Here is a 26,434-nt window from a genome sequence, read left to right on the forward strand (position 1 = left end):
GAGTAACGCTGTGTTGGTAGGCTTTGCTCGGAAGTGTTCGATGCGTACGTATTACGAGTAACGCTATGTCTGCAGGCTCTGCTCACAAGAATTCACGGTGCAGTTATCGCGGGTAGCGCGGTAACCGCCCACTGAGGCACTAAGGGTACAAGAGGGGCGGGAAGCCCGCGAAGTCGACCCTGAGCCCCCACTAGACCCCAGGTGTGGCGCTACGATTCCCAGTCCGTACAACGGATGTCAAGCTACACGAGTGTGGCCTAGAGCCTCAGAGGGAATTGCTGGTGAATATAGTGCAACAGATGCTAACTGAGGTAGTGAACTGCATTTACCTCTAGTGAATTGCATTTACATATAATGAACTGCATTTACCTCTAGTGAATTGCATTTACATATAATGAACTGCATTTACATCTGATGAATTGCATGTACCTATACTGGACTGTTTTTATGCCTATCTGCTTGGATAAACTTGAGTTATTGCATAAACCCTACAGTGTGGCGTCCCTTATTGTGTGCGTTCCCTACTTCAGAGGTTGCGTGTGTTGTATGGTCGCTTTACACAGAAGCCTTTGGGTGCCCAGCCGCTCGAGTTACGTTACCCCCTTAGGGCTTGGTGACCCCAGGTCTTACAGGGACCTTGGAAGTTTAACTTATTTTAAGAGACAGTGGTCCCTGACTAAGCAAAGAGTAGTAGAAGAATAAAAATAGACCCAATCAGTACTATATTTTAGCCGTTATCCAGCCGGATAAGGGCAATTTAATATGCAAATAAACGAGATAAGCGAAACATGTGAATTAATTACAGTGGGACACAAGCCTGTATCCATGAACTCATGTAACAGGGCAAAACAGAAAAATGCTCAGGCAGTATGTAGTTGTCTGTATCAAGTAATCATAATAAAACAAACAACATTTGTAGAAAGGTCACCTTGATACATAATAAATAAAAAAAATAACTGTGTATAAGGTTGACAACTTGTCGACGGCGTTTCGAGCATTTACAGAAAGATATAGGATCACCATCAGTACATTATAGATATGATGCCTGAAAACAATTGCCTGTAATTACTAAGATCGAGAGAAGGGAAATGACACAAATTAAGGAGAAGAAAACAATGGGGGAAAAAGGAGGAATCCCTGTGATCGGGTTACTTCGACGAATTCCCCAATCCCGCCGGAGACGCTCATTCTCCTTGTTTTCAGGCATCATATCTATAATGTCCTGATGATGATCCTGAGGCTTGTGTCCCTCTGACCCACCCCCTCAGTTTGGGACAACACCTGGTGCCCCACCACACTCGGCTACCCCCCACGGACTACACCCGGAACCTCTGCATCATACTTGACTCCTCCCTCACCATGACCCGCCAGATCAACGCCGTCGCCTCCACCTGCTTCAACACCCTTCCCATCCTTCGTAAGACCTTCAAATGGATCCCCCCCCAGAATCCAGAAAGACGTCACCCACGCACTCAAGCAGACTGGACTACGGAAACACCCTCTACATTGGAATTAACAAATCCCTGCAAAGCAAACGCCAGACCATCCAGAACACCGCATCCAGACTTGTCCTCGGCATCCCACGACATGATCACATCCCCCAACACCTGCGAGACCTCCACTGGCTCCCCGTCGAGAAAAGAGTAACTTTCAAGCTACTCACCCACGCCTACAAATCACTCCACAACACCGGACCCAAATACCTCAACGAAAGAGTCTCCTTCCACGTACCCAAGAGAAACCTCCGCTCTGCCGACCTCGCCCTAGCAGAAACCCCGTGCATCCGAAGAACCAGAGCGGGTGGAAGAGCCTTCTCCTACGTCGCAGCAAAGGCCTGGAACGAGCTCCCGTTCAATATCAGACGCTCCCCCACTCTGCACACCTTCAGGAAGACCTGGCTCTTCGGCTGACTCTGAGCTGCACCCTCCCAGCGCCTTGAGACCCTCACTGGTGAGCAGCGCGCTTCACAATTCCCTGATTGGTTGATTGATTGATTGATCACATATAAAGAGTTCAGTTTCTATTCATACATCCATTCTCGCTGACTTTTACTCACTACTACAAGTTCTCATTTGTACTATTTGTTTCAAGAGCGATTCCAATTTAAGAACAGATGGACTGAACAATCTGCCCATCATTTTCGTGTTCGTGTTTTCTTACTATTCGCTGCTAATCACCCAGTTATGTTCTTTTTTTTCTTTTATTAAAATATGATCCTACAAATTTATAAGCTATATCGACCCCACATATAATCATAATCTACGGTAAAAACCTCCGATCTGCCACCCTTGAAGCAGAAAGACTGTTGGGGCTATTTGGGGGGTGGGAGCTTTCACAATATTTGGGCGGGCCACCCCTTTTTACTTACAAAAAAGCCCCCATGTGTCTCAGAGGCTTACTACTCCCCTCCCCCCACCTTACCGGGTGGGGCGTATTGGAGGTAAAGACCTCCTGTCTGTCCTTGGGGGGAGAAAGACTATCTGGGTCATTTTGGGGGTGGAGGCTCTTCCTGATGTCTGGGAAGGCCACTCCCACTCCGACATCAATAAGAATAATCACCTTTGTGCCTACTGGGCTTTATCCCCCATGAATGTAATGACCTTGTATTTATGCAGGGGCAGAAAGACTTTCGTGGATGTAGCTTGGGAGCACTTGCCCATTGCCAGGTGAGGCGCTCCCCCTTGTAGAACATTCCTTGATGTCTAGTGGGCTTTCTACACCCCAAGGAGCAGATTGTTGGTAATGACCTCTGATCTGACCCCAGGAGGGGGAGAAAGACTGTTGCCTTATTTATCGGGGTGGGAGTTTGGCTCGATTCCTGTGTGGGCCACCTCCACCCCTTTGCATCATTAAAAAAAAATAATACTCCCTGGTGTCTAGCGACTTCTGCCCCCTGGGGGGTCGTCTGGAGGTAAATACCTCTTGTCTGCTCTGGGATGGGGGGGCTCAGCCCAATGTCCGGGAAGGCCCCCACACCACAGCAATAAAATAAAATCTTTCTAGTGTCTACTGGGCTTCCTGCCCACAAGGGACATATTGGATGTAAGATCTACTGTATGAACAACTGAGAGTGGGCAGAAAGACTCTTGCCATATTCTTCCGCGTGGGAGTTTTGCCTGTTGCCTACAGTGGACCGCCTGTACCACTTTTCATTATAAAAAATACCCCCTGGTGTCTTGTTGGTTTCTAGCCCATTGCCAAGAGAAGGGTGAGGCACCCCCTTCCAAATGCACTCCATGGAAGTGTAGTTGGCTTTCACTCCCCCACCTCGTTTGGGGGGGGAGCAGATTGGAAAGAAACACCTCCTATCTGCCCCCCAAAAGAGAGCAGAAAGCCTGCTGAGATGATTTGGGCGAGATGAGAGATATGCCTGATGCCTGAGCAGGCTGCCCCCATCTACTTTTTCATTTAAGAAAAACACCCTGGTGTCTAGTGGTCTTAATGCCCCATCCTGGGGGCAGATTGGAGGTGATTACCTCTAATCTGTTCCCGGGAGCTCGACGAGAGGGGAGAGCATTCAACCATTGCCAGCGGGGGCCACTCTCCTACCCAATAGTATTCCCTGAGAGTATAGTGGGCTCTCTGCCGCAGCCAGGGTGCAGATTGGATGAAACACCTCTTATCTGCTTCTGGAGGGGGGAAAGGCATTTGGGGGTGATTTGGTGGAGATAGGGGCTACGCCAGATGCCTGGGCGGGCATCCCCCACACATTTGTGTACAAACAAACCCAATCTCTGGTGTCTAGTGAGGCATCAACTCCAATCTGCTCTGCGGGCTAGACAGATATTTCGGGCCTGGGGGTACAGGGAGCACTAGCCTATTGTGTGTCTGAGATGTGCCCCGACTTTCTCTGTAATTATGGCAGCACGCCGATTATCATCAGAGAAAACAGCCTTGGTTGCTGGAGAAGCTCTTCCTCCACTCCAGAGTCTGAAATGAAAAAATTCAATCCCTCTTGTGCTCACAACAGAGAGTTTTCCTGCCTCTGGTGCTAAGACGTGCTGGTGTAGTCATCAGCACCTGCGCACTAGTGTTCAGGATGGCTCCAGCATGTCCTTAGCATGCAAGAGGTTAAATTATGTTATATTTTAACTATTTAAAAATATTTAATATAACATCATTTCCTATGGGATTTTATTTTAAGTCCCTACCTCTATTATTTTATATGGTGTGTGTTGCAGTACCCGTGGCTGGCCATGTGTGGTGCTGGACTTACCTCAGCTCTGAGCTGAAGTAATCGACTACTGCTTTTGGGTCTGTTTTGGACTATAGTGACCTCTGAAATGCAGTTTGTGAACAGCAATGGCCTTAGTGTTTTGTAAGTGACTACACATCTTGCTCATAACCCCTCCCGAAACTCATCCTTACTCCTCCCATAAACCCCTCTCTTTTAGCGGTAAGTTTTCCCCTTTTTCCAGCCACTCCTAGTCCCTCCCACATTTACTACTAAAACGTATACTTCAACGTGCAGGCACTATGCACTTGGTGGAGATTTCCGCACCGAATAAATTAGGCAAGGTGAAGACGAAAGCACTGCATGTATGTTTCCGTACAGCATTTTGTTGCACATTTGTAGAAGTATAAAGCAAACTACAACATGCTGTTTGTGAATAGGGCCCTAAGTCTCAATTTTTGCAGGCGTCTCTATATACTTTCAGTTAAATTGAGGATACCACCCTGATCGGCTGCATGTGTGTGTATCTTTAAAATTATAGAAATCATTTCTTGTTCAACGTCTGTGATTATTTTTTGAGGATAGTAATTGTTAGTTTTGGATTTTATTTCAGTTAGTAGTTTGTGGTATGTTGCACTTCGCCAGAAGTACTGAGACCAACACGATGTTTGTGTTTTGGGAAAACCTGTGTTTCCACGCGTCTCTGTTTAATTATTTAACATTTCAGTGGCACAAGTCCTGATGGGGATATGAGAGTAAATGCTGTATGACTAGCTTGACACTTTTCTATCACCAATTGTCTGCATAACAGCCCTCTGCTTTGGTTGCTTAGCGCCAGCATACGTAGGCCCAAAACCCTAGAAACCGCCACACCTCGGGCCTATTACTAGGGTCGTAGACCCAAGTAGGGACTCTATACAAAACCCAGATTTCCTTTCCATGAAGATTGCTTTTTGTTCATGGGCATTGCACTGGAAAACAAGTAACCTGTTATCCACCACAATGTGACCAGGATCGCACAATTTGTCAGTGTTAAGGTCTGACTTAAACTCTGTCTTCCCAATAGTTCGATCCGCCCCAGAAAGCTTCCCTTGTCCAGGTTGAAGTGTATCTTTCAATGTACTGATCATGTTGTTGGCGCTGCTTCACACTGTGCCTCATATGACTGGGACTCCTCAAGCGTTGTTACGTAAACAAGGGGGTAATAATGGGCCTAAAAGCACAGGCAGCAGCATGAACATTTCCCAAGAAATAATGTGCTTTATTTCACGATCTATATGTTTTTTTCTTGTAGGATCAAGGAATGTACGCTCACGGATTTATGCTGTACAGATCTCTCCTCTCTTCTTGGAGCAAACTCCTCTCTCACAGTGCTCGAGCTGAGCAATAATAAGCTGGCGGACTCCGGAGTAAGAGAGTTGTGTGTAGGACTGAAGCACCCAACCTGCAAGATACACACCTTGGAGTAAGCAGCTGCTTCTCATCAGTATTATCAAATGTTTGTAAACATGTATTAGTGGTTATTTCAAATGAATCAAGTGGAACAACAATGGCTTATTAGAATGTAATATCTAAACCACTTCAGAGAATAAGCTGTAACATTTATCCTCTGTACCTAAAGATTGAAATAGTTAAGGGGGGTGGCTAAGCTGTTGACCCTAATGGCTGTGAAGCTCTGGAACCCTATTCCCCAATCCTGCAGGTTGCGCAGCGATAATCCTCCTGTAACTTAAATAAGGGGATTGGAACTTGCCCCCACCATGATTCCCGGGAAGCAAATGACCTACTGGGAGCCGCCTCCTGGGTCCTCCTGGCTCCCCTGCAGCTGGACGGGGTGAGTGCAGCCCAGCTCACCTTGGAGGCCCCTCCTGACAGGGGCCGCAGGTGAACCTGAGGCCGGTGTTGTGGTACCCCCACTCTACTCCCTCTACTGGCCCTCTCTTGACAGAACACTGTATCAGCCCCACCTCCTGCCTGCACTCCACCGGAGTAGTGCCTGCATTGCTGTCCTACCTCCCAGCAGCTGGTTGCGGCGTCCGCTCTGAGCGGGAGAGCCCTGACCCAGTGGATGGGAGCCACCATTTTGTATCTCTCCTTACGGGCAGTCGCGTACCTGCCATTTGCTGTCCCACGAGGGGGTGCCGGGCTAGCTGGACAACGCTGGCTTCTCGGCCACGTAGGCCTGTCCAGACATTTTTGGATGCCACCTGACTACTTTTCGACTGCGACAAGAGCGCTGCGACCACTCCCTATAAATATTCCTGCTTCTGGGCTACATTATGGGTTAGACTAGCCTCGAGGACCACTCCCTGATCTCCCCGGTTGCCTGCTGGAGATTATCCCTTTGAAAGCAACTCCTCATTGGCTTCCTTCCTGCCCACTTCTTCTCCAGGTGGGACATTTGCATTTTTAAAATAACCTTCACTATGTGGGGGAACAGGCTCATCTCCCACAGCTTTGCCAGGCCTCCTTTCATTGCCCTGTGTCATACCTGCGATTGGGTCCCACCTTGTCACCAGGTGGATGACAGCCCATTAAGTGCACTCGACAACATTTGCTGACCACCTCTCTTGCTGCGCTTATTAACTTTGTGGCCCATCTATATATCCCATTGTGCGCCCTCCATGGGTCTGAGAGACCCCAAACAACGGAAACTTTTGAACCTGTCAAGTCCACTGGCAAATCCGAGCCCTTATCAGATGCAGAAGATAGCAGTGATGCCACCCAACCCCCCCTCTCCTCTGGAGGGTGCCGCAGCGATAGTGGCAGAGCTAAGGGCTAGTTTTGGTGCCATGGATGCCCATCTTGACAGCCTTATCTCCCGACTAGACCGCGCCGCTGTGGGGCGAATGGGGGAATGTCTGGAGCTGCATGGTCACTGACTAAACGCAGTGGAGTAACTCGTCTCCGGAGTTGAGGATAGCACGACCAGCATAGTGTTCCACCTGGAGAAGATGGAGCGCCTCCTATAATGAGGATTTGGAGGCCAGATCGCGTCAAAACAACATTCGAATAACTGGCATTGCAGACACAACAAATATGGGATGCCCAGAACAGGCTGTAGAATCTCTCCTTACTGAGCTCTATGCCTCTGAACATTTTTACTCTTCATTCATTATTGAGAGTTTCTGGGCTGTCTGCCCCCTGTGGGGGCACCCCCTTGCCCTGTTGTGGCAAGGCTTCAAAATTATAAGGACAACATACTCCGTCTGGCCTGTGAAAAGTCACCCTTGCAATATCAGAACGCCACGATCTCCATTTACCCCAATTTCACACTGGTCGTCCAGGAGGCCAGACGCCAAGACATTGCTCCACAAGTGTCGCTTCAAATATGGCATGCTGTACTCTGCCAGGCTCCAGGTGATGGTAGACAACAAAGCCACATTTTTCTAATCCCCGGCTGAAGTCCTATCCTTCTGCAGGCGGTTGGGACTTGGTAAACCTTCCTCATCTCGCGCTTCCCCAGGCGCTCCTTGCCGGAACCCCACATATCTTCCAGTGGTGACTCGTTCAATCCCGGCTGACCGCATTTATGTCCTAACTTGGTCCTTTGAAGCGCCCTTGGCAGCTGCCTTCGGTTCTCCATTCATTCCATTCCCTCATTGCATATTCCTGTTACTTAATTATATCAGACTAAATCTCAAACTGTATGTTTCAAAGTAGGCATTGACCCGAAGGAGTACTCCACACCTCATGTTGGGTTCTTTGTTTGCATTTTTGTAGTTTTTCAGGATTCACTGGTTCCTTTATGTCCAGTGTGGGTGGGGGGTGGGAAACATGGGTTTATTTAGTTTGGGTTCTTTGTTTTCATCCTTTATGTTTACTATTTTCACTAGGCTGAACAGGACTAATCATGGCGTTATATGTGGACTTTGACAAGCATGGTAATCCTTTGTCTTCTGAATGATAGTAAGTAACAATGAGAAAGTCGATCTTGCTCGCCTCACCTGGAATATTTGAGGTCTCAGTAACCCTCGCAAGGGTGAGCAGGTGTTGTCATATCTGAATCGGCACGGAAAAACAGTGTCTTTTCAACAAGAAACGCATATTTCCCTCTAACCCTCTCCCTCCTGTGCTGCCTCATGGGGGGAACTCACAGATACTTCTCCAATTACAGCTCATATTCTCGCGATGCGTGCATACTTATTTATAGGAGCCTACCTTTTCATCACCACACTACTATTACTGACACTCAGGGCCGTTACATATTAGTCACAGGCTCTCTACTGGGGAGGAGAGTTCTACTTCTGAATGCGTTATAAAACAACAAATGTATCAAACAAAAACATGCATTATCCCAAACAAACCGCTCCCCATAATTTGGGTGTTGTGAGCTCCTCACACTCTTGGACCCCAATGCAACTATACCTGCGGCACTAATGATAACCGCACTCCTGAGTAGCAGGCTATCTCCTCTGTATCTTTTACCTCTTCCCCACCATGACGGACCACTACCTCGGACCTAATGTTAGAAAGGAAAATAAGCTCCAATGCCCCTTTTTAAAGGGAGACAGTGATAACTGTGATGAGGTGGGTCCCTCAATCCCCTGGGCCCCAGTCCTGCTGCATCTGCTTCTTTAATGATAACCAGCAGTGGCCACTTACACACTTGGCAGCAGTGGCCACTTACACACTTGGCAGCAGTACCAGCTGACTGTCCCTAAAAAAACACTTGTATTGTCCCCTTCTTAGGGGTATCTCTCTGAAGAAGCTGTCTCTGGCCATTTGTAAACACAAAAATGAGTTCCCACTCCGAGGTTTCTGACTGCCGTACAACCGGAGAAATCAGCGGTTGAACTTTGCGGCCCGTGCGGTCCCGAAGCCGGGACCTCGAGTGGACGCCTTGGCCGGGTGGCAGTTGAACAACAGCGGCCTGTGGTGACTGGGTGGAGTCGGTCCACCGCAGCGAAGCTCCCCTCGGCCTGTGTGCTGTTGCGGACTGATGACATGCCCGGGTGTACAATTCTCGGATTCTGTGGCGATTGCCCCTGCCTTTGACGGTGAGCTGCCCGGACGCCGTCCCTGGCTCGCCCTGATCCTTGGGGGCTGCTCCCGGCTTTCTGCGGGAGCTGGTCCGTGGCGGAGACGACTGTTGCCCGTGCCCGCGCAACGGCTGAATCTGTGCCTGCCCCAGGATCCCTGTCTTCAGCGACGTGGACCTTGAGGCGTTGTTCCCGGGGTCCTGGCCCCAATACGAGTCGGGCCTTCCCAGCGGCCATTTTGTCACGATGCAGCCTACCATCCTCTCCGCTGGGACGCAGCGAGACAGGGGGTGTGTGACTTTCGGGAGTGTGGCGGAGCGATCGGAGGGAGCTGCTATGGGGTACGGCGACCTCCTGGAGGCCCTTGGTGCCCTTCATTACTCCTTGGCTCATGGCGCCGGGATCCTGGGGGGGAAGCTAGATGATGTGGTGACAGCGTTGGGACAGTGGCGGCATGCTGGTCCACAGGTACACAGTGGCTTTTTACACTGCACACAAGAGGAAGATGTTGCGGCCCCCCCCCGCGATTAGTGTACAGCCGGACACTCCGGACGATATGCTACCGTGTGGTCGGCTAACTGTGGACTTGATCTGTTCCGGAGGTATTGGACCTGAGCGGAAGATGGTGGCCTTGTCCCGTGCGCGGTCTCCGGCGGCCCGGGGACAATTCCGGCAACGTGTGTCTCACTTGGCTGATTCAGCCTGTCTGGACCTTGTGTGCAGCGCAGATCCTGGGGCGGCACTGGAAAAGACACCCCTCCATGAAGCGGTCTGTGCGGATGCTCAGAGACTTCCACCCCACCCGTGTGCGGCGCTTCCCGACTGTTTTTGGACACTCCTGTACCTTGGGACATCGGACATGGTGCTGGGTCGAGGGGCAGGCATGGGCAGAATCGCAAAAAGTGGTCAAGGCTGAGGCCGATCCTTCGGGGGTGGTCACCTAGTAGACAGGCGGACTCATGGTTGCGCGCTCTCGTGGTTATTCGCATAGTTGGTGTATAATGCTCCCCATCCCCCCCCCCCTTTTTTGATATGTCGACTAATTGCTTGCTGGGGGGAGGTTTCACCGTGCGGGAGGGAGAAGCCGGGGGTATGTTTTTAAGGCCCTCCTCCAGTTTATTATATTCTTTCCGCCCCCCCGTCTGGGGGGGCTCTTTCTCACTCTCTTTTTTTCCCTGTCTCTTCTATATTTCGGGTCTAGTTCCAGGGCGACAGGCACACTGCTGGGGGGTGGGGCCATACTCATTCGCAGAGGTGCAGGGTGGGGGGATGGGGGAGGGGACCCTTTAGTCTTTATCTCTTTTTCCATGGCCTCCTCTTTTTTCTCTGTTCCTTTTTGCTTATTTTTCTGGGATCAGTGCGATACACTACCCTGATTGTGAATCGTTTGCTCTTCAGGTGTGCCACAGTTTCCGGGGGGTTCGCTGGGCTTTAGGTACGGGGACCTGCAGGCGCAATTATTTTTGATATTTCTCCACATCCGTACTTTCCCGCGCCTGCGCCATTGTTTCAATGTATTGCTGCTTATTGTTTACGTCTCTTATCCTTGCCCCTCCTCGCTGTTGGGAAATTGTTTGGCACCTGATCCTACTGTTTTGTCTTATCATAAAATGAAAAACCCTTTCTCTCCTGGTGTCCTACCTGCGCGGCTCATTGGCCGGACTATATTGGATTGAAGACTTTGCTCTCCGAGGTGCCGCCTGTGTTGACATTTGCTTTTATTATCCTGCTTACTTAGCGGCCGGCCCCGGGGGGTTGTAGGTCCATACGTGTAAATGATTGAAACATCAATAAAGGTTTTTCAAAAAAAAAAAAAAAAAAATGAGTTCCCATACAGTGTTCCCTATTCTGGGCCTTCTCTTTGACAATATCTATGAATCTCGCTCCTTTCCTCTGTCTCCTAGACCATTACTGTGAGGCCCCAGGGATCGAGAGGATTAGGGCTCTGCATCTGAATGCAACTCTGCTGGCCTTCTACCTGCCACCCCATGGACTCAGCTTTCACAAAGAAACTACCCCAGAATGGTTACTTGAGGTGCTACTGCCTGAAAGTGAAGGGCGTGGTGGTAATGTAGAAAGTTAAAAAAAAACGACCTTCTTGCCAGCTGTTAATTGATTGAGTCACTTATAGCCAGGGCCACTGGAATTATGAGTTTCTGCAGCAGCAGCGTTTTCCACATAATTATGAGTTTACCGCATTTGCTACATGATCCATAATCTGCTGTGCTCTGCTTAAAGCTTCATGGTGGCAAAGATGTATTCTTTTTGAGATGTAATGTAGGGATGTTATCAGCTGAGATCTGGAATAACGGAAACACAACAGTTTGATTACTTATTACTAAAAGGTATATTTTGTAAGACTTGTTTTATCTCAATCACTGCATCATTTTGCAGCAGCCTCACTTAGACTATTTTAAAATAATGGGTAACATATTCACAGAGCTTTCTACCACGGGCTGGGACCTTATAGCACTATAAACAGGGCCACTGGAATTTTGTGGCAGGAGAAGGCGAAATTATGTAGCAGGGTTGACCAGGGTTGACTAAATTAAGCAGCAAGCAAAGGCAAATTATGCTGCATAATGCTGTATTTTTTGTGATAGGATTACTGCATTATTTTGTCATTTTTACACGTGTTAATACTGTGCTGGCATATATTGCCACTCATAAGTACCAGTTTAACACCCACATATAGCAATAAGCAACAGAAAGTGACCAGTCAACCTTTACAAAGCGCCTTCCATTACAGGGTAACATGTGTTGCTGCATATTCAGTAACTTTCAAACCGATTAAGCTAGAAACAATTTGTTGTGTTTAAATCGGCAAATTATGGACCAGAGGATGGATTATGTGGCCAATGCAGGAAATCCAGAACTATGCGCAAAACGCCCGAACCGCAAAACTGCATAATTCCAGTGTCCCTGACTATAAATACAAAGGTCACTTTTCATCTGCACCAACTAGGTTTCAGTTATGTGTCACTCAGCTTTAACACGCACAGACATCTTCAGTGATGGTAGTTGCTAGCTGAGGTTTCATAACCTAAAATACTACATTGATCATCGGTTAGTTTATCTTGCATTTATTTTTCAATTAAGCTGCTGTGCATTATTTTATACACACTTACATGACTGTGAAAATACAAAGCACTTAGCCTTTTTTTTTTGGGTCAAACCTGGGCAGCGCATGCGCTGCTCTGCGAGCCATGCTGTATTGAGGTAGGGATTTGAAGCTCCCCCCACTCTCCACTCATATTTTTCATTGGTTTGTGTCCTTGTCCTTTGTAAATGCTGGCTTCTGATTCCTTAATCGCCTTGTTAGTTCCTCCTTAGTACCGCCGTGTCTTCATTTGAAACCTCCCATGGCGACTGGCCCTTTTACTTCTTTTGGGACACGGTTTGTTTTATTTGGTCTGTAAGCACTATTTTCTTTAATGGGTTTTGCCCTGCTGCAGGCACTACGTGCTTTCCTTACATTCAGCGCGCCATGCATTCCAATCAGCAGGGACAATTACCCGTTGTTTGTATAGGCGAGGGGTGACGTGTGACCACTTCCGGGCCTCACCACTTAGTTAAAGTTGTTTGTGCTCAGAAGCCTGTGTGCTTGTTGTGTGAGGAGCCGTCAAGTCACGTCAGGAAACAAGCATTTGCAATCAAATAGGTCTCGCATTTACGCAAGTTTGAGCTATTGGCATTGTAAATGACAGTGCCTTTTATTTATGTTTTGGTTTTTAAAACATAAATAAAAGGCATTGTCATTTACAATGCTAATAGCTTATCTCTCGCAAAAGCAAGACCTATTGCATTGCAAATGCTTGTATTTACTGCCCTTGCTGCGCTCGTGTTAATACAGTGCAAACACTTATTTGTCACTCAGAATCAACACGTTTATCACATGCACGTGTCTGTTGTCTGTTTGCACCCCTTGCAGAGTGTTTGCCTCCTTTGTGTTTCCATTGTCTGATGGTCTCAGTTAATGTGAGGCTACCAGCTCTCCAGATAATGGAGCGTCCAGGGCATGCACCAGACTACACCCATCGAAGACCAGAGGGATTGTAAACCATTGTTGGCTCGTTATCACTGAACCTGTCAAATAAGCAATCAATTACCAGCATTTTACGGGTTCTTTTCTCGTGGAAAACAGAGGTATCTGTTTACTCATTCCGAGCCTGAGAAAACAGGAGTACAAGGAAGAGTTCTATTGCTTTCCACCCCAACTCCAGCCATATTAAAACCGTGTCCATTTCAATGGTCAAAAACACAGAAGTAAGAGTGCTGTGTTAACGTTATTTGCTTTTTGCCCTAATGGATGTAGGAAGCCTTCCCTTCCACCCCAAAATACATTGCAGTAACAGCAGCAAAACCTATGATCACAAAAGTATGGTCCATAGATGGAGTTAGGCATGCAGAGCCATGTACACCCTGTGGTATCAGTGGGGAGAGGCAGTAGTTTAAACTAGCTCAATAGGCCCCAAAAGACATTTGGGATAAAAGAGCTAAAAGGTGTGTTTACTCTTTTCTGGAATAGCGCATTTATTGAACGAAACAAGTTTTGGCACAGATGGTACCGGTAGCTATAAAAACGCACATCCAGTCCATTCTTTAACAGGCATTTGCAATGCAATTGGTCTCTCATTTTCAAAATTTTGAAATTGGTATTGTAAATGACAATGTCTTTTATTATTGCAGGTTTTTTAAACGCATATATAAAAGGCATTGTCATTTACAATGCCAATAGCTCAAAATCTTGCAAATGCAAGACCTATTGCATTGCAAATGCTTGTCTTTAAAGCAAACCTCTTTGACCCTGCCAGTAAACTCACTGATCCCTGCCCCCACGGCACTCCGAGTAAATGAAGACAGCCTGGAAATGCAGAAAGTAAATATTGCTGCACTTCCAGGCCATATTTATTTGCATGCACTTGCAGACGTGTTTGCGCTCTCCTGAGAACCCATCCACGCCCCCCCAGGGGGGCGTGCCCCACAGTTTGAAGACCTCTGTCATAGATCCACCTCATATAACCTGTGTACTATTTTTTCAGTTTTGCATAGAATTTCCCCGGATGTACCAGCCGTGGTTGCCCTTCTCGATGCAGAGAACGCCTTTGATTCCTTGGAGTGGCCTTTCCCCTAAGCTACTCTACGGAGACTTGGCATCCCTCCACAATTCATTGCCTTGGTCTTCCTTTTATATTCTGCACGCACTGCCCGCATATGGGTCAATGGCTCTTTATCGGACCCCTTCACCGTAACAAGAGGTAAGAGGGAAGGGTGCTCTCTCTCACCTTTCTTGTTCATCAATGCTATTAACCCTCTGGTTTGCCATTTACAAGAGAAACACCTATACCGGGGCCTTTATTTTAGACCAGGCTCGCTCCTTATTTCAATGAATGCAGACAACATCCTATTTTTCATCAAAGACCCCTCGGAAAACTTGGCCACTCTCATTCGTGAGAATATCTGTTTTGGCGGCCTTTGGACGAAATCGGAACTTTTCCCTCTCCCTGGCATTACTAGCTCACACCTCTTCCCTAGCCCCCCCCCGGGATGACTCTCTCCCATGGTGCACAGACACTACTAAATATTTGGGCGCAGTCCAAAATACAGACAGAGAAAAAGTTCTTTGTCTCAATTATGGCCCCGCCATTGACAAACTAACCGAACAGATGCTTGATACGACTTCCCTTATCTATGACGGCCCGGATTGCCATTATTAAAATGGTAGTCCTTCCCTGTTTTCTTTATTTCTTCCAAAATATACCTATACCTTTGGCAGCCTTCTTTTTTGCATCCCTATGCGGGTTATTAACTTGCCTGATCTGGGCCGCCCATAGACCACGGGTCACTTGGGACACCCTTGTCCTCCTGTTTGAATACAGTGGTTTTGCTGTCTCAGTTTGGTCACCATTGGTATCACCCTGATGCTCGTTTGCCATATGCTAAACCCAAGTGCGACCTAGCTAACCCCACTCCTTTGGCTGCCTTATTACCACAAGGACTTAAACTGGATCCCACAGATATACAGACCCTATCCACAACATGCTGGGCCCTTTGAAAACTTAGCGGAGTATTGGGCTGGAACCTTCTATATTCCCCAGCACGCCCACTGTACCCCAGCCCCTGGCTACCATTAACTAGTGCAGCACACACTGACCAAGCATGATCTCTACACTTTTGATACTTTATTCCTGGTCAGCCATATAATATCCCTCGCCACGGACCCCAACATTTCCGATCACACACATATGGATCAATTTGCCTTCCGCTGACTAGTTAGTACGGTGCACTCTCGATTCCCCTCTTATCCACTGGCACCTGAGGACTTTACACCTCTTACATTATTAATTACAGATCCTGATGGGAGACATTTAGTCTCTACGCTTTATCGCACCAGTATGGCTCTTAAACGTACCCAGGAAGGCAGGGTCCAACAAGGCTGGAAACAAGACCTCGGCCACCTTCTCACTGACGGGGATTGGACTTACTGCTGTATTCAGACTAATTTGGTATCTCCCACTCACCTTCACAATTTACTCTATTTCTGAATCCTATAGAGAACGTACACTATCTGCCGGCCTGGCCAAAATACATCCCTCCAGGTCCTCCCTCTGCCCTAAATGCAAAGCACCAGAATCTGACTTCGTATGATATGGACCTGCCCCATCATCGCCACATATTGGACTTTGAACTTCTACATTTTATCACATGTGACTTCACTGACCCTTGAGCCCTCCCCCATCCTGGCACTCCTGGGTAATGTTTTGTCTCATCTTGATATTCTTCGCCGGATCTCAGCCATTGTTTTACTATTGGCTAAGAGAGAGATTGCCCTTCTTGGGGCAAATGCATTTCGTCCCACTGCTGCATCTTGGCTCAGGAATATGACATACTTGTGATTTAGCCAGCAAGGTTTATACCACATTAAAACCCTCTTCTACAGGCCCAAAGACATTTCGTAACCCCTTCGCAACTATTTACAGACTCTAGAATCAGACCTTTCAAATACATCCCCTCAATCACCTACCAACATCGCCAAGATACGGTTGACTGAGATACCCACCCCATCGTTCCACTCCAGCCACCATTGCTTCAGTGCAGATTATTTATTTTCGAATTTACATGATGCTGCATGATGGGGACCCAAGAGCCATTAATGACTGAGGAAGGGGAGCTGCTAGGCTCCCTTCACCTTTGCATATTCTGCTGTGTCACAGGGTATGATGTCCCCAGGGCTTAAATGACCCCATAGATGAGGGGGAGAGAGCATGCACCCCCCTTCACTACATGGCCAGGCTCTAGGGAATAGGGTCACCCGGGCCAAAATAGGCCCTGGGAGGGGGGCACACAATAAATATGTTCCCCTGCCCCACACAAAGTGCTTTAATACAAACAAGCACTGGAGTCCGCACCTGTTTTTTCCTTTTTTTCTGCAAATTTGTGGCAATATTTTAAAAAAAAGCATGTTTGGCCCCAGGAGGGGTTCCTCTGTGACCCCAACACCAGTCATAGGAGTTAGGATATCCCTACCCTGCCCAATTGTGCCTTTTTTTGCATTTCTTTTAGGACTCAGCACGAGTCTGGATTTCTAAGATGGCTGCCACAACTTCCTGGTTATAGTGGTGGCAGCCAATCAGATCTCAGTTTGCAATCTGTTGTGATCCACAGAGCCTCTGCGTCCCTAGATATACAAAGATTCTGAGCATTAATTGCTCAAAAATTACTGAACGGATTTACACCAGAACTAAATAAATGGAGAAAATACGTTTTGGGACCCCCTTTTTTTCTCGACCCCGCTTGACAGATCACCCCTATACAGTCCATGCGCAAACTAGGCAAAAAAAGCTCTTTTTTTTTTTAACGTTTCTTGGAGATTCGTCAAACAGGGCCAACATTATTAGAAACACAAAAGATCTACTGGCGGTTGCCAGTAGGTAGTTATAGTTGGGACCAAGTTTCCATAGGAAAAGCATTTTTTGTTTCGCTGATATCAAAGAACTATGGATTTCCTCCATAGTGATAGGCTGCAACCTGTCTAATGTATGGAGGGTAGACTTTGACTGATCTACCTTGGAGATAATGATCTCTGTGCCCTGAGGGGGGGCAGTATGAAATTTTATATACTGTACTGCACTTCACGCCAATGTAGTCTGCGACACACCACTTCACTTCACTCTGACTCTTTACTCCACTCTACACTATCTGGCTCCACTCTACCACACTTTATCCCACTCTGCGTCACTGTACTATACTGCACCCTACGCTGCTTAACTGTTCGACACTCTACTCCACTGTGTTCAACTCCGCTCTACAACACTGTACTACACTCTATGTCCAGCCACTCTACACCACTGTACGAAACAGTATGACACTCGCCAACACACCACTCAACTTCTCTCTGCGATACGCGACTCTACTAAATGACATAGCACTCCATTTTATGACTCTTACATCTAAATAGGTTGTGTCCAAAGGGCTGATTTACCCCCTACCTGTAGTCTGGAGCCAGGGCAGGGCTGAAAGGGATCCTGGTGCACTTCAGAGAGTTCCTTTGAAGTCATTCCCTATATCAAAGGCACCTTTGGGTATAAGTACTAGAGCTCTAGCCCTACCAATCAGGGTTCACTGACAAAATATCAAAACCACAAATATAGTGGGACATAAATATAGAGCACAAAAATATTGTTATCCTATACTTCTAATGTGAAGGAGGTGTGGCAGGGCGCTAATGTAGTCAGACACGAGTTGCGAAGCTCCGACCCGTGAATCCCCCGTTCACCATCATCCTGTGTCCCACCACCCCTGCACACTCGATGGGGTTCTGGGGAGAAGCCCTAGGAGTGTCTAGTAGCAGGGAATAAAGCAGAGAGGGGGACAAAGGCAGTATATGCGGAAAAAAACAACCTCACGTTGGCCCATCCAACATGGGGTTCGCTGCTGAGCCCGAATGAACTGACGGGTGCTTGGAAGGAATAAGAGCGGGCTGAGCTGGTGAGTGGAGAACACAACTCGAGCTGGATTGCACTGAGGAGAGACCTGGAGGTTGCCTGCTCACACCGAGAGACGCCAAGGAGTCTGAGCCGGAGGTGGTGACTGCGAAGCTTGAGTGCTCTGCCATCGGAGTTGCCTGTGTGGACTCCATGGATAGGGTGACCCGGTGGAGGAGCGAGCAGGACGGTAGGACTCCGGCGTGGCTCTCTTTTACCTGCCTTGAGTTGGGGGCGGCGGAGCCTTGACTACTTTGCGGCCCCAGCTAGAGTGTGCCCCCAGAACAACGCATCCGGGCCCCATACAAGAGCAGGCCGTTTGAGGAGAGAGGCGAGCCCACCACGCTGCAAAGCATCCCCAGACGGGGAGCGGCGCTGCAGCGAGGGCCGAGGATGCGGTCATTGGAAGGACCCCGAGCACTACAGAGGCCATAGTCCTACAGTACTCTTAGAGGTCCCACAAGGAATGAGAATTGGGAGCGTAACGAGAGAGCTACTCGGGAGGCTTATGTGTTGGAGGAAGGGGCCTGCGAAACTTCGAGAGCCCTAGATCTAGGCTGCTAAAGGGGTAGGCTGAGCACGGCGCAAACTAAAGAGCCTGTACAGGCCCACTGAGTGGCCGGAACACAGAGGCAGTGTGGGGTAGACAGAAAAGCCCTGGTGAGACCTGTTGGAAGCCCCCAACTGCCTGCCCTGCTTCAGAGACGGAGTGGGCTTGGGGACCCTGCCGCCTCAGTGGGGGACTTTTTCAGGACCTCCGCCCTGGGGCGTAAGCAGCTACAGGTCGCAGAGAGGGCGGAGGCAACCTTGCACTGAAGGGCACTCCCAGCGACGCTTAAGTGCCGAGGCAGGGACCGGATCAGCGGGGACAGGATCTAGAGGCACAGACTGACCCCTACCCCTGGGGAGGCCGACACTCATTGATATAGCTGGAGGTCTCATGAGGTGAGGGACGTATGGGTTGCCGGGGAGGGCAGATCTGCAGGACCCGACTCTGGATATAGGGGAACCAGGAGCGCACATAGACAAGCATCGTCCCATCGCATACCTATGCCAAGAAATAATTATATCCAAGGGTCACGCCAATTGAGATGCCCAACCCCTCTGGCTGACGCCCTGGAGTTGAGTCGGTACTGATCCACAGTTCCAATAGGAGGCCAGGTGATTATGGTGATTCAGAGAGCGAATACTGGATTCTAGTGGCCTGCACTCGGGGTTTCTACAGGTACTGTTGGGTGCCTTAGAAAGAAGATACTGACAACAGAGATGGGCTATCCCTCACTGCGAATGTGAAAAGTGCCCAGAAAATGAGGGCAGAATGCCCTGGAACTGAGCATGGTAAGCGCTCAGACAGACGAGGAAGGGAATGGCGAGCCACCGAGGGAGACCGCCCGAGCCCGACCAGTGCTGTCGGACATTATGCAGGCCATATCAGCATCACAAAAGGTACTAGAGGCAAAGATTGATGCCATAGGCTCTGATTTAAATCTACTTAAAGATGACCACCGCTGACTGGCTGAAAGGGTAGCCACCACGGAACGCACGCTATCCGACATTCCTCAGAGATGGTAGCGCTGCGACAATCACTGTCTACTATGGAAGGCAGGGTTCAGACCCTGGAAATGAGGGCAGAGGACAGTGAAAATAGATCTCACAGGAACAACGTGCATATTATTGGGATCTTGGAGCGCACAGTGGGGGACAACATGGTGGATTTTCTGAAGACCTGGCTGCATAAGGAGGTGTCCCCAGAGGGTCTCTCCCCATTTTACACACTGGAATTAGCACATAGAGTGCCTGCACGACCTCCCAAGCCAGGTGCTTCCCCGTGCCCGATAGTGACTAGACTGCTCCACTTCAGGGACCGACATAATATCCGTGCACAAGCCCGTCAGAGACGCAACCTACAGATCGAAAACAGCAATGTTATGGTGTTTCTTGACTTCACCTGGGAGGTGCAGAGGCAGCGGGCCACCTTCCTAGTGGTGAAGAGGTGTCTTCACCAACTGTAGATACCCTATGCAGTGTTATTCCCTGCTCGATTGAGGGTGGTTACGCCGACTGGTGTTCAGTTCTTCCAGACACCGCAGGAAGCTTGGGCCTGGATGAACTCTACTTCAGAACCTGAATCACGAGGTGGTCCCCCAACCACTGATTCCCAAAGGAGAAGAGTGGGTCAGACAAAACCAGAAGACCATCACTACTAGAGGCCAGAGACGAACGACAAAAAGTCCTCAAGGCAGTCGCAGAGCTCAGCCAGGCAGATTTAAGTCCCAGTTCCTTACGAAGTGACCAAGATGATTGAAATTCCGGACACCTACCAAGTGGCTAGCTCTGTAGAGGACTCTGATGTGGACCTATCTAAAGTTACCTCCAAGTCGGTAGATGAGATTAATTAATAAGTGGACTCTGAGCGTCACTGAACAACGAACATTATAGTCTGTATCCTTTTGGTTACTATGTATACAAGTATATAGATCCCAAGCTTGCGCTACCTATTGCTAAAAAGAGGGGGGCTAAGGTCACTCACACACGATACTGGATGGGGGGAACTGAGTTGAAAGCCCTCTGTGATCACTGGCTCTTTCTACACTCCCAACTACAGGTGCGTCGGTACTCTCACAAGAAGTTACCAGTTGGTATTGAGTTAGGATGGGTGTTGGATTATTACCTGTCTTGGGGAATGAGAATTGGGGTTTTTTGTTATTTGGGGGGTTTTAGTTGGGGACTAGGCATACCTGGCATATTGAACAAAATCTGGCAGTGTCACTTGAAGCATGTGGGTATAGAGGGGGACATGCCCCTGGAAGTAACAGACAGATGACACCACTAACCCTATGGCACCCGCTGTAGAACTTTAGGTTCTCACATGGAATGTACGAGGGATGAACTCCATGACCAAACGCCACAAAGTATATGCATATCTAGCTAGGAGAGGCATACAAATTGCCATGTTACAAGAAACACATATAAATGCTAAAGAGGGGGCCGCGCTGCAGCACAGATGGAGGGGTCAGACCCACTACACAAATTACTCAGCCTTTGCTTGTATGGGTGAAAGTGGGAGTTCTCTTTCAATATACCAGCCACATAGTAGATCCAGAGGGAGGATATGTAGTGGTAACTGGTAAGTTAGATGGCAGAGATGTGACTATCGGGAGTATCTATGGACCGAATTTCGACCAATTCTCATTCTTAGCTACCCTTTCTAGAACACTAGTGCCATTCCTAGTAGGGTCAGTGACCGGGGGAGGGGGGTGTTTAATTTGTGGCAGACATCATGTTGGATTGCTCCCACCCACCCCTGCGGGAATCCCCCACCGTCAGGACTGCTGAGCCGCGCAGGGGTTGGCAACATCAATGGGGACCCTTGGAGCGCACTAAACCCGGAGAACAGGGACTTCTAATTCTTTTCACATATACATTATTTACACGTAAGGTTAGACACCATTCTTTGCACCCCGATGTCCATGAACACATTACGACTAGCGAGTACTTAGCTTGAACGATTTCGGATCATAATACCCTTCTGTTAGGACTCAGTTGGACACGAGTTAGGCGTGTATCCCAACCTAAAGCTGGAATCCCCAGAAGACCCGGTGTTTCTGGCAACAATACAAATGGCTATAGTGCAATACTTTGAGGAAAACGAAGGGGCAGTCACAAGCCCCATGGTGGTATGGGATGCATTCAAAGTAGTGATTCTTTTTTTTATTTTTTATTTGTTTTTATTAATTTTACAAAGAAGTGAACCAGTCATCGTAAAGCAGTATATAAAGACATATAACACATAGCATAATAAGACACGGTAACAACCAGTATAGTCTAATATACTTTAACAATGTCAGACATCCATAATCGTCCTCGAGTGGCTACATACAATGAGCCGGTATCATTATAAAGTCACTAACAGTATATCAAAGCAGGTCAGTCTCAGTATTTCCGTGTACACCAAAAGTGTGGCGAAACAAATGGCAAGTTGTTAAATCTATCTGGATGTAATATAGGTAAAGACATCTTAACAAAAAACAATCACCCCCCCTCCCCGCGTGCCCAGCCCACGTTACCCAACAATGGCATTTGCATGTCATCCATATCCACAAGTGTGTGCATTTTGGTTTCAAGGTCTGTCAAGATTGAATTATACAGTCCTGTGAACATACCCAGCATAGCGCACAGGCAACATGAGGAGCCCACGTGTCCCATATCCGCAGATCAGAACCCCCTGTGACATCCCCAACATATCCTAATAGGACAAAATATCTATTGCAGCGTATTCTTCCAGCATTGCATGCTAGCTCAGCGAAATCTGTGTTTTCCTTAAACCTCTATATTCCTCCCTTTGTAATTCAGCCCCCTCTGCCCTGCCCCATTTCCACATTTCGCTCTGCCATTCCTGTAAGGACGGGGCTCTAGTGGCCTTCCATCATGTGGTTATGGCTCTTTTGGCTAGGAGGAGCGCAAGGTTAGCAAAACGTGAGACAGGGTTGCCCTTCTTTTCACAGTGTCCCAGGCCCAGTATGCAGTATTCCAAAGTGTAATTCCTGCGCACCGGGGCCACCGCCGTCCGTGTTTTTCTCACCGTCACCCAGTAGTGTCTCAAAGTAGTGATTAAGGGTAGATGAATCTCTGAGGTAGTTTAATCCGAGGGACCCTATTGATGGAGACGTTGGAAGCTGAATAAAAACTGCGGGAGATTGAGAAAGCAAGACCCGAGCATCGAGAACTACAAGAGTGGTTACTGGCAGTTAAAGAGACATGGCGGACCATGTAGTAAAAAACCTATATATATTTATATATATATATATATATATATATATATATGCGCTGCTTTGATTACAAGAATGATATGATTCATGCACAGGCAGATAGGGACAAATCTGCAGCGCTATTGGCTAGCTATTCCCATTAAGTCGTGGACGACCATTCTGGAAACTAGGGTTGACCATAACCATCACTTTTTCGACACCTGGATATTAATAAGGCATTTCTTGATTACTATGCCGAGTTATACAGGAGCAGAGTACCTAATACAGATGCAGATATTGACTCCTTTTTGGGCCCCACAAGACTGCCAACCATAACAGAGGAGGAAGTTGAGTCACTGGGCAGGATATAATGATTCAGGAAGTCAGAGCCGCTATTAAATCTATGGCCAGGAATAAAATGCCTGGGACCGATTGCCTGAATAGTTCCATTCTATGTATGTGGATGTCCTCTGGCTCGCCGGGTAGAAGTATATAACCAGGCGAAACAGAGTGGAAGGCTACCTTGGCGCCACGAGGGAGGCCCTGGTCATCCCGTTATTAAAGCCAGGAAGGCCGGCATCTGAAAAAACCGCACACAGACCACTTTCCATGCTCAATCTTGATTATAAGATCCTAAGTAAAATTTGAGGCATGCGACTTCTCCCACATATAACGAACCTCATCCATCAGGATCAAGCGTGGTTTATACCAAGCCGCAAGACGGCAATGAATGTCAGGAGGTTGCTGCGCATACTAGAAGCTGATTCCTACTGCAAGGAAGAGCTTGTCATCTTCGCATTAGACATTGAAAAGGCGTTTGACAGCCTAGAGTGGCCGTATCTCTTTTGGGTAATGCGGAGGTTTGGAGTGGACAACCTTGGTATATATTGACTCCAGGGCCAGAGTCCAGACTGGGGGACTGATTTCAAACAGCTACCGAGTGGGCAGGGGAACTCGACAGGCTTGCCCCCTCTCTCCTCTTTTATTTGCCCTAGCTATGGAGCCCCAAGATTCCCGGGCCAGAACGGGTATTCCTTCCCAGGGACTAGAGGTACTTGGTAGGCATCATATCTCACACAAAGGAAGAGGGGGGCTTATTGGAGTATTGACCACCTAGTTCAACCGTACTACTCCACTATACTAAAACTCACACTATGTACGTGGGTGGAAAAAGAAGAAGAAATAGAAAATGGAGGGAGGACTGAGGAGCACTCCTGTGTTAAGACGAGAAACCTCACTCACCCAAGGGTGACATACTTCATCATTGGGTCCCCTCTTCATGCTGGGATCGCAAGACACCCAGTGTGGGCTTCAACTCTCCTGTAAGAGAGTAGCAGGGTTGTCACAAGCTCTGCAAGTATTATTTCCTATATGAGGAGAGAGGGGCAGAGTGCAAAAGGGTAAGTTAAAACTATCTCTTGGTGGGCAAAACAACTTTTATTCTGGTGCCCACAATGGATAGGATTAAAAACAAGCTAAGTGAAATAGGAATATGGATATTTCCCTATTTTATGGTCAACATGATTCTGCCTTTTTCGACTAAAACGTTCATGGCATTCCTCAGGACGAAGGTCGTATGTCACTCTGCTAATTAATTAATGAAACCAAAAAGACCATACTTTCAAGATATTGGTTAGTCTTGTGACACCGTCCTCTGGTATGATCCAAAAGATTCTGAAAGTTAAAAAAAACACATCAATGATAAACAGTCCTCATACCAATAAAACCCCTGTGTCAATCACCAACACCACAACCTAGTGTAAAGTGCATCCATATGCCCATAAGGAGACTCCATTAGTCCTTACCATCCACTGTGCAGCAGGTCTACTCAACCTTCATCGGTCCTTTCAGGGTGGATCTGAGCTAGAAGATGTGTGGAAGTAACATCAAATCAACCATACAATCAAAAAGGACAGGAAAACCTCTTAGAATAACGAAGGACGAAAATCCTTAAAATCACATACGTCTCTGAAGGTAATGTTGTATTCATGCCACTATATAAATCTTAGGCATTGCCATGTGGAATTGAGTGTAATCAGAACCATGTTTAAAGTGCATCGTAATATATCCATGGCTGTTTTTCGAAAGGTATATCTCTCAAAGTTACAGACATCTTGTTACTTAAAACTACGGGCAGATAAAAGGGGACGAAAGTACCGTGTAAAGGGACTCTAAACAAAATAAGTCACTAACCAACAATATGACCAATAGAACTGGTTTTACAAAAAAAGGAGGCGATAAAAAACATTTACCTGTAGAGTCTCAGAACACGGTGTCTCACTCAGGACCGGCAGTAAAGAGTCGCCAGGGGGATGTTACTTCTATTAGGTCCTTTAACGATGCAGCGGGCCTTTAATAGCTGGTATAGCCCGCTACGGCGGGCTATAATGTATGACAATCTCTCGGTAACAACCCGTCTAAGTCAAAGTCGGGGACCATAAAGAGCATCTTACCTAAAGAGTCTCAGAATGCCGCTTCTCATGAAAGGTCAGCAGGAGGGAGACTTCAAAGGGACGTGTCTATTAGAATATGACGTACCGGATGTACAGCCCGTATGTGTGTCAATGACCCGAAAGTTAACCTCCAAAGTGCATGGGAATTGTAGTTCTCAAGCGCATACTCACTAAATACAATTATATCAAAACACAAAAAAGGAGAAAAGGATAAAGAATGTGACAACTATTTAAGAGCAAGTTGGACACAATTTATATAAGTCTATCGGTATGGAAAAGTATGTAAATGAAACGCTACCCATACTGAATCCTGTTATCTGTCATGTACATGGTAAATGATATAGTATGTCCCAGAACTCCAGTATATTGATGATGACAAATGGTGATGGATAATAGTATAGAGTCTATTGAGGTAACTCTTGCACCCTACATCAAACTGAACTAAAACTGCCTCAAGAGGGAATGTTTGGAAGTGAGATGTATACAAAGTATCAGTATCTCCAGTTATATAAGCAGACATATGCTTGTTCATAGGGAACACCAAGGAATGTCTGGTGAGCTTAGTATTAGACATTTTGCATCTGATCGAGCTCCTGTGTTTGATAATCCTACCTCTCACCTTTCGGGTATTCATACCCACATATACAAAATCAAAGGGGCATCTGATTAAGTATATGACACCCCAAGAATTACAATTGGTGTGATTTGTCAATCGTCAAGGGGTCTCGAGCCCTAGTTCTAACTGGTTCGTCTGTTGTGTGAGCCCACACATTCAACAAGATCCACAGGGGAAATGCCCCACAACTGGCTCACCTCCCCATAATGCCTGTTGAGATGTCTGCCTCCTAGTAGTTCATGGTCTTGTGGGAACTAGGATGTCTCTCAAATTGCTTCTTTGTTTAAGAGCAAACAATGGTTTCTCAAAAGATGTACTCCCTTTATTAAGAATTTTCCAGTTCTTTATTGATGGCCTTTTTAGGTCTCGCCTGAGCCAGCGCTTTAGCGCTGCTCTGGCGAGAGGTTTAGTAAGCGGGTTTTGGAAATGCAAACTAGTGGCTTTTCAGGCTTCCAGCTACAGTGCATGAGCGCCGGG

General features: G+C 47.5%; 1 protein-coding gene across 2 annotated transcripts in view; it reads left to right on the forward strand.

Annotated features, from left to right (window-relative positions):
• LOC146835436 (NACHT, LRR and PYD domains-containing protein 3-like) overlaps nt 1–26,434 on the forward strand; it is a 368,932-nt gene that overhangs the window by 213,322 nt on the left and 129,176 nt on the right. For both annotated transcript variants that reach the window (XR_014960731.1, XM_085602993.1), the window contains exon 8: nt 5,469–5,639. Coding sequence is in view for 1 of the 2 variants with exons in the window: in XM_085602993.1 (XP_085459119.1) it covers nt 5,469–5,639 (171 nt within the window). In the remaining variant the exon portion in view is untranslated. The remainder of the gene's footprint in view (nt 1–5,468; nt 5,640–26,434) is intronic.

The sequence above is a fragment of the Triturus cristatus genome, chromosome 4_2, assembly GCF_964204655.1.
Source record: "Triturus cristatus chromosome 4_2, aTriCri1.1, whole genome shotgun sequence".
Lineage (NCBI taxonomy): Eukaryota > Metazoa > Chordata > Amphibia > Caudata > Salamandridae > Triturus > Triturus cristatus.